Source organism: Knufia obscura (assembly GCF_036327395.1).
Source record: "Knufia obscura strain CCFEE 5817 isolate CBS 148926 chromosome Unknown scaffold_11, whole genome shotgun sequence".
NCBI classification, from domain to species: Eukaryota; Fungi; Ascomycota; class Eurotiomycetes; order Chaetothyriales; family Trichomeriaceae; genus Knufia; species Knufia obscura.
Window position 1 is genome coordinate 1159406 of NW_027042697.1, and position 9858 is coordinate 1169263.

The 9858-nt window shown below is 33.1% G+C and overlaps 2 protein-coding genes across 2 annotated transcripts; both read left to right on the top strand.

Annotated features, from left to right (window-relative positions):
• Positions 1 to 1528: 1528 nt before the first annotated feature.
• On the top strand, positions 1529 to 2544 carry PMZ80_008748 (uncharacterized protein; the record flags this gene model as incomplete). Its single annotated transcript, XM_064877147.1, has 2 exons — positions 1529 to 1728; positions 1776 to 2544. The coding sequence occupies 2 exons, from the start codon at positions 1529 to 1531 to the stop codon at positions 2542 to 2544; spliced, it is 969 nt and encodes a 322-aa protein (XP_064727534.1).
• A 1069-nt stretch (positions 2545 to 3613) lies between these two features.
• On the top strand, positions 3614 to 4363 carry PMZ80_008749 (uncharacterized protein; the record flags this gene model as incomplete). Its single annotated transcript, XM_064877148.1, has 1 exon — positions 3614 to 4363. One exon carries the CDS (start codon positions 3614 to 3616, stop codon positions 4361 to 4363), a length of 750 nt encoding a protein of 249 aa, XP_064727535.1.
• Positions 4364 to 9858: the final 5495 nt, after the last annotated feature.

The following is a 9858-nucleotide window of genomic DNA, read 5'->3' on the forward strand; positions in this document are numbered from 1 at the left end:
AGATTGATGCAATTATCCTAATTTCAACGTTAAGCAGTCATGGTGCAAAGACTCCAAAGGAGGATTTGACACCGCTGGACCTTATGCCCGACCGTACTACTTCCGGTCTATACCCTTCGCTCAACTTCTTAGCTAGCCAACCCGGATGAAAGATACAGGGAAGCTACCGTAGAACTACCGTATGGCATTTTACTACGTAGTTCTACGAGATGTAATATCTCTTATAACAACGTAGTTTTAGGCGAGAGGTAGTTTCGTTTAACTACGAAATTTCTATAGTATCTTCTAAGGATACGTAGTTTTAGGTAAGAGGTAGTTTTATTTAACTATAGTAGTTCTACGGTATCTTTAAAGATACGTAGTATAAAAAAAGATATAGTTTATTTTATTACTATATTTTTTATTCGTTTAGATTAGGTCTTAGTAATTAGCTATAGTTAATTACTAGAATATATCTATTATATACTTTTACTACTACTTCTACTAACTCGGCTATCTAAACTATTTAATTAATTCTAGGGATACTATTTAGTAATATAAAGTATATTAGAATATTTAGCTTAGAACTTAAAGGTATAAAGATACGAATCTATAAATATACGTAGTCTTTAAGTACTACGTAGCTATCTAGAACTACGTAGCTTTTAAAAGATAGGTAGTTTTATAAAAAGAGGTAGTTTTACGAAAAGCTACGTTTCTAGAAAGTAACGAGTCGCCGGATGAATAGTAGAAGCGCCGTAGCTAAATTAGATAGTGTATTCTAACCTTATTTAGCGGTAGCTCCAGTACTACGGTTATACTACGGTTACAATACCGAATTTTGCGTACGGGTAGGCTAGCTAAGTCCTCTCCGACTTTTAGATCTCTCTCCTTCGGTGGTGTACTTACTCGTTACTCGCACCAGCCCCTTTACACTCGGATAAAGTCGCTTGGCCCTCCTAGGTCAGTCCTCGGTCATCTTTGAGGCGTTATCGAGCCCGACACTTGACTGTTCCTCATCGAGGACCATAGGAAGCACTTATATTGTTCCGAGCCGGAAACTCCCCCAGCTGATACCAATGTCACTGGGCACGCTATAACACGAACCTCGGTGCTCGATAATATCAGAGCACTATCCCAAAGTTGTACTGCAAAAGGTCTTCGCATCAAGGACTGCTCGTGATGTTCTACCAATCGTATGCTCTCTTTTGCGGCCCTCGTCCGGCAAATCAGCTTGACGCTTGGCGGCTGTGCCAGGCGATTTGGGCGCGAATCGATTGACCAGCGAGGCAGTGCCGTTCAATATCTTCTGTCCTATCTGGATGCGTTGCGCCTGAGAATTGACCTACCTTGTTATCTACAGCTTTACCAGTAGTATACACCTGAGCGTCGCGTTACTTACCGCTTACATTCCGAGATCTATCTCTGCTCAGCCTCACGCCCTCCGCGACGTATTCAGGTGGGCACAAGGCACCACATCAGCGGCCTGTGGTTTCAGAAAACAGTCACTGCATCATCGGTACAATACGGGGGCGTTTGGCAGGACTCGATGGCCGAGGCCACCGCACCATCTAATGACCTCAGCCTAGTGATCTACCAGCAGCAGAGAGAGTCGAGTCCGACTCCCTCCTTCCTTGGTGACCCGGGGTGGTCTCAATGTCGTGCCGACATCGAAAGGCTGTATCTTGGGGGACAGGAGAAGCAGCAGATTCTCCGCCATCTAGAGCGTAAGCATGATTTCAAACCAACGTAGGTCGCTTACACTACGGGGAATAGAGCTGACACTCTGTCTGCAGTTATCACGAATTGAAGCTGATGATCAAGAAGTGGCGGCTGAGGAAGCCGCTGATGGCTCGAACAAGGAAGCCCATCATGCGATCAAGGCTGCCAGACTTCGATGTCTCGCCTATTTCTGTATTCATGCCGACTTCAAACCTGCCTCCGGATCATTACCTGTATCAGCGCTCGCTTCAGGAAGCTGGCATATGGCTACTGGGAGCATGCACCCAACTCTGGCATGATATGACGACGACAAGCTTGGAGCCACCAGACCCGGACGATTTATCTCTGGTCACCATACTTCACCATCGCTTCGCCACGCCATTAAGCATCGGCAATGGTCGCAAACCAAGCAATAATGCCGCAATTGGCGAAGTGTATATAGAAGTCATATCAGGCATTATCAAGTTTTTAAGAACCCGATTTGATACGCCGGAGGAGGTGGTCAGAGTTCGTCCCGCGGTAATGGCTATGCTGCTAGCGGCATTCAAAGAATTCCTTGACGACGATACTCAGCTTACCCACGCGCATCTGCAGGGCCTTCGCTCACTCAACGCAGATTATGGCTTCAAGTATGTGACCAACCAGTCTACTATAGCTGAATGCTACGCAAAATTAGATCTGTTATATGTACTTCGCTTTCGAGCCGCACCAATCTTTGGCTCGGTATTCCAGGACTCGCAGCGGCCTCCATCCGCTCAACATGGTCAAAAGGATGACAGAACATCTAAGCACATGTCCCGAATTTCGCCAAAGTTCTACACCGCAGCAACACGAGGTTATTAAGGGAGAGACATTGACCTTGATCCGAACTTTGTCTCGTTACTCCTTTCCGACGTAGCTGCTTATATGGAGGGCATGTTTGGTGCCGGTTACAGTGCATGGGAGATCTCAAAAGCACGTCGTGTACTAATACCAGGGATGTATTGAGAACGAACCATTAGGTTCGACAATTTGTGTTTTGGTTACAATTTGGGTTGTTGATAAGAGCATATCGAACGCGAAGGACAGACATCGAGGCCAACAATCTATGCTTTTCACGACGGGATTGGGCAAATGAGCATACCTATCGAGCGCAAAGTGAAGGTACCAAGGACGTCTGCCATGTCCACGAACCCGTGGCTCGTTACCTGAGCAAGGATGTCCCACTCAACCAAGGAAAGCGTGTCACAAGCTCCACCTCGCAACAGAACCTCACTTGACTAATCTTCCAGAGTCGCCCTTGAGGTCGTAAGACGATCAGACGCTGTATCGCACACGATACAACACGAAGTTGAGTCCATGTTCATCCTTGCCTAAACCGAGCAATACACCCCCCTGATCCAGCAGTAGTGCCAACTCATTGTGCATCAAAACATAACGCCCGTTGCGACCGCATGGTTCGTACTGTTGACTGCGAACGCCTACCTTCTCATCGGTTACAGCAATATTTGAGAGGCCAACGTCGATTGATCAATTTTGAAGGACCTCGGGACATAGCGAGATGCTTTGTGCTAGGTGGAGGGCGGCTCCGCTCAACGAGCTTCGATATTGACCGCAACGAATTTGATGCTCGGAGCTGCGTCACGTTAGCTGTGGATCTCTTTACCACCCTGCCTCTCCTGCTTCATACTCTAGGATGCTATGCCCTTCCGAACATGCTCACCAGCTTTGCCACACGACCAGAGCTGGCCTTCAAGTAGCTGGCCGCCATCGGCTAGTCTTCCCGATCCGATCCGTGCGGGGCACCATGAATATACATGATCCACCACCTGACTTCGCCACCATATTCGGGAAGAGTTATATACTCTCTCGACCTTGATGAGAATCTGAGCACAAAACCACAACACTGATCGCCGCCACATCCAGTATCACCATGGTCAACGTCAAACGCTACCACCTCCCGCCCACACCCCTCATCCCCAACTCCCCATACCCACTCCTCCACTACCCCGGCCTCCTCTCCGACCAACTCGCCTCAAGCACAAACATCGCACCCCAAGTCCACGACCTCTTCGCCCTGAACGGCTGGCGAACCCAATGGATCTTCCGCTACGGCTCAACCCAAGAAGCCCACTACCACAGCGGCACCCACGAATGCATGGCCGTCCTCTCCGGCACCGCCACGATCCGCTTCGGCATTGCTGATACGTCGCCCGATCTAGAAGAAAGCACCCACGGCAACGCCAAGGAACACGGCGGCATCGAGCTCGAAGCACGAGCCGGCGACGTGTTCATCCTGCCCGCTGGTCTGGCGCACAAGACGTTCGATACATCACCCGCTGAGGCATTCGCGTTGCTCACGCCGGGGAAGGGGAGGGGTGTCCAGGCTGATGATCCGAGGGCGGCGCTGGAGAAGATCGACTTGAATGGATTCACGATGATTGGGGCGTACCCTGTGGATGGGAAGTGGGATTATAGTACTGGTGGGGAGAACGCTGGGGAATACGATAGGGTCTGGGGCGTGCCGAGGCCGGAGTGTGATCCTGTGTTGGGGAAGGATGAGGGTGGACTTGTGGGGCAGTGGGTTGAGAGGGATATGTCGGGGTTTGAGAGGGGGAGGAGGAGGGAGGGTGGTTATGGTGGGGATGGGAAGATGACTGTTGATGTTGACTTTTTGCAGTAATTGTCTTGATGTTCACGGGGTGTGTTCGAAATGCTGGGTATCGCGACTAGTACTGCGAGTAGGGCACAATCCAAATCATTCGGTTTATTACTGCACCATGACTCGTCCAACCTGCCGCCTTCTTTGGAACAAGTGGATATCGAAGCGGTCAGCGTCATTCCAATATTTCTATGCATACCTATGTATCACTAGCTGGGTACTCTGTACCACCAATGCTTGACGATCGATTATGCGATGCCATTACCTTAGTGTTTAGACCTCTTCTACCGTAGAATCGAGTTTTAAAAAGCGCTTATTTAACTTAAGCGATAGCGCCTAAGGCGGATTATTAAAGACTAAGGTAGTCGTTTAGTATTAATTAGCTTAACGAGAGGCTTAAACTAGCTCTATAATCTTCTACGATAATAAGGTTTAAGCGTAAAACCTAGGATCTTAATTTTCGTAGGCGAGTTTTAGTAATAGTAAGATAATAGAATTCTTAATTTTAAGTTATTAATACTAAAATAAACCGGAGACGCTTATAATTACTAAAGATATTATTAGTTAGCTAATTTAGCTCTTTTAACTTTATATTAGTATATATTAAGTTATTAAAAGGCTATTTTTAGTATTATAACTTAGTAATATATAGTATGAATACGGTATATTTACTTAAATAAGCGTCTTTTATTTAAGTAAATATAATTAATGTATATAAACTTTTTAAATGTATTTCTATTTCTTAGTTTATATTACCTATACTATATATTATTCTTAGCTCGCTTTCATTATTTAAATTAAGTTACTCTTTTATTAATATACTAAAACCCTAAAGTAATAGCTTAAAAACTAATATTATTAACTTAAAATTTACGTAGTATCGCCTTAACTATATACTATATTTACTACTTTTCTTTACCTCTTATCTTTATATACTAAAAGATCTTTAAACCTTTAGGTATATATTAAATTACTATATAAAGGCTTTATAAGTTATATTCTTTAAATTCCTTTTTTTATATTATATTTAGTATCTATTAACTAGAAATAGTATATTTAATAAAGCCGCTTTTAAAATATTTAAAGATACTAGCGCGCTTACTAAAGTAGTTAAAACCTTAGATAATAATAATAGTATATTACTAAGAGATTACTTCTTTACTAAGAGATTACTTCTTTACTAAAGATAAAAACTTTAGTTAAAGCTTAATACTTAGAGATTCGCTTTAAGATTATAATATATATGATAATATAGCTAAAAGTAACTACTAATACTTATTAAGTAGTAGAGTATTCGCCTTAAAAGAGTTATAAAGATAGTTATTAATATAATTACTAAGCTTATTCTTAGTTAAAAGATAGTTATTAGTCTTAACGATATTTTATTTTAAGCTTAGTTTCTATACTTATAAATATACTTAAAGTAAGAGTATATATTAAAAAAATTATAAGATAATAGAATTTAAGTAAATATAATTTTTAAGTACTATTATTATTTAGCTTTTAAAATATAATCTTACTTATTTTTTTATATTACTATTACTTTACCTATTTTTAATAAGTTTATTAAATCTGTATTAGTACTAGTTAATATTTTTTTTTTTAAGAAGTACGTTTTTATATTATATTTAATTTCTTAAAAGTAACTTATAGTCGGCGCTATACTTATACTATTACTAATTCTAATAATATTAGTATATTAAGATAAACTTTAATAATATTAACTACTTCTTTAACGATATTAAGTACTTATATAAACCTAATTTTAATTTTACTTTTTCTTACTCTTTTTATAAACCTTACTTTAGTCTTAAATCTCGTTAGCGATTTAGATAACAATAGTAACTATAAGTATAATTAAGAATATTATAGAATTAATAAGAATATTAAAAATAATTAGAAAATCTATATTTAAAGTAGTTTAAATTAAAAAATATAAAGGGTATACTTAGTAAAAAGTAAAGTTTAGTATTTTTAACTTTTAGATTCTTATATTTAAGGCTTAGTAGTTAAAGCTAAAGATAATAAGCTTATCTTTATTATTAAACTTAATAATATATTTAAATTTATATTAGTAATAATAAGATTTAATATTAATAAGTAAACGCCTTACTTTATATAATATATTAAGCTATAAGCGGAGTTATAAATAGGATTCTTATAGTATAATAGAAGTAATATATAATATAATAAAGCTATTAATAACTAGTTTCTTTTTTATCTTTATTATTATTACTTATTTTACTAGAATTACTATTCTTAGTAATAGTAGCGTTATCCTTCTTATTAAAAGCCTAAGTCTTAATATTTATAATAGCTTTCTTATTAATACTTTATACGAATAGTATAGCTCGCTTTTTAGCTAATATACTTTCGGTATTAAATTACTCGTTATTAGAGTTATTCTTTTTAGGTTTTTACTTTTAACTTATATTTATACTAGTTTAGGAAGTAAAGCTTACTTTATTTTATCTTTTTATTCTTATTTAGCTAGTAAAGCCGATACCCTTTATATAAAGATAACTTTAGTATTAATTATGTCGTAGATAATAATAACTTTTATTTAGTTTAGGGTTTCGGTATTATAAAGGTAGCTAATAATATAAAAAAGTTCTTTATTATAAAACTTATTAAGCTAGGAATTAATTAATATTATAGTGTGTTAAATAAAAAGAATATAATATATACTTACTTAAATTACTATTAGAAGTTAGTTTTAAATAATATTTTCGGCTATTTTAGTATTCTACTATAGCTTATTTATAAGGATAAGGATTTTAAAGCTATAATTATAGTTAATAATTAGTATATATATCTTATATCTTTATAGTATAGCGAGGATTTTAGATATTATAAAAGACTTTAAGAGCTAAGCTATCTCTCTAAGAACTTCTCTTATTAATAAGTTTATTAAGTAAGACTTTTAAAGTAGTATATAATTAGTAAATAAAATAGTTTGTATTAGTAATTAACGAAATAGTTTATACTAGTAATTAATAAAATAATATATACTAGTAATTAACGAAATAGTATATACTAAAGCTTAATAAAAGCGTATTTAAGTTAACTCTTAGACGCTCTTGTTTTTTTTTTTAGTACTAAGCTTAAATTTAGATATAGAGAAGTATATATATCTTTAAAGCTATAAAGATTACTCTCTTTATATACTTATTAGCTATAATTTATTAATATTAAAGTAGTTTATTACTTAAATTATTCTTTTTAAATAAGTAATATAACGGTAGTATATTATAATTAAAGTTTTTAATTTTAAGTAACTTAGGTTTAAGTTTCGATTCGCTTATATTCTTTTTAAACTTTTTATATGTATAGTTATTTTTATACTTAACTCTTTATATCTATTTTACTTTAATATTCTTTACTTTTATTACTAGCTTAAGTAAGTCGTTAACTTTAGTAATAACTTTATTATAAATATAGTAAACTTATAGAGTATTATTAGTACTTATAGTTATATTATTAATAAAGATAGAATTTGATTTTAATAACGAAGTTAATTCTTAGTATACTAATAATAGATTTAATATTTATAATTAACTTTATTTAATATTATCTTAAGGCTTTAATTTCTTTTATTATTATTTAATTAGTTAGTAACCTACTATTATATCTTTTTTTATTAAATAAACCTTACTTATTAGAAGAGTATAACGTTAACTACTTTTTTTAAGTAGATTTAGATTTTTTTTATTTTGTAATATAGCGCTTATTAGTATAAATCTTAATTATAAAGAGTTATTTTATCTTATATCTATACTTAAGTACCCGAGAGTTATTTTAATTATAAGAGAAAAGTTAAGGAAGAAGTTAATCTTAAATAATAAAAAATTACTACGATATAAAGAAAGCTTAAAGACTTAGTTATTATTAAGTATTTAAAGCTCTTATACTTTTAAGTATTATGGATTATATATTTTTATATAACTAAGAATATTACTAATACTCTAAGAAGTAATTCTTTACTTGGAATATAGTTTTAAAAGAAGTAGTAATTAAGATTAAGGTTTAATAAGTTTAGTAATTAAAGTAATAGCTTAAACTAAAGCTTTAGCTATATTTATTTATATAGTATCTATTCCTTTTTTATACTTTTCGTTATTTAGTAATTTACTAAAATTATTATTAAGTAATTAAAGTATATACTTAATCTTAGTAATTATATTATAAATAGGTATTTTAACTCTTTTTACTATTAACTTAACTCTTACTTAATTACTTATTATGGTAGCTAGCTTTATTAAGCTATATTTATCTTATAAACGCTATAAGCTCTATTAAACTTATTAGATTTACTAGTAATTACGTTCTTAGTCCTAAGCTTATATTCTTACTTAGTAAATTATTATATCTAGGTAGAGATTATAGAATTAAGTTAATACCTTTTAGTTTTTAGTTAAGTTTTAGTATAAGGTTAGTAATAAAATCGACTTCTTTTTAAATAAATTTATTAAATATCTTATATATTTCGTTTAAATTATACTACTAAGTAAAATAGTATTTAAGGTTAATTTATTATATATTTAAACTACCTTATTCTTAATATACTTTAAGATATAGCATAAACTTAACTTTAAGATATTATATAAACTTAGGTTTACGATATATAACGTAACTTTAATAATATACTTTCTTATAATATTAAGCGCGTTATTAAATACGTTCTTTTCTTAGCTATATTTATATATATAATAAGCCTAAAACTATAGTTTAGTAAATAGTAATAAGAGAACTTATAATAGTAAATAATATAAGTATAAGTAAGTTTAACGATATTTAATATTTGGGTAAGAGATATTAAAGGTTATACTAAATAATTTTAAAACTCTAAGAGAGACTACTATAATAGATTAATTAATTAAGTTATAAATAGCTAAAATCGTAAAGGCTAGTAATACTATATTCTTAACTAATTAAAGTATAGAATTTTAAGAGCTATATCTAAAAGAGTAAAATAATAATAAACCCTAATACGTTATTTAACGACTTTAACTAAATACTATTAAGTTATTTTATAGTTTTATAATAAAGTAAATACTTAAGTTTTAAGAACGTTATTAATATATACTTAAGTATATAATCTTAAAAGTATAAGCTAGAATTCTTAAATTAAGAACTTTACCAATTAATAAGTAAACTAAGTTAATAGTTTAAAAGCTAAGTCTTTAAACTAAAAGCTTTAGCGAATATTTAATTATTACTAAATAGCTAAAACTCGATTTCTATATTAGTATAGTTTCTTTATAATTTTGCTAAGGTATTATAAAAAGATAAGATATAAGATCTATAAAGCGTTAATAAATTTAATATATTTTAGTAAAGGTATATTTACCTAAATATATTTAAATAAATATATTTACGATTTAAGGTAATTATTATAAAAATAATTATAAGGTCTTATTTAATTATATTTATACTAATAATATATACTTAAATCTAAGATATTTTAATAAAGTACTTACTATTAATAATAAACTAAAACTTAAGAAAGAGTCTTA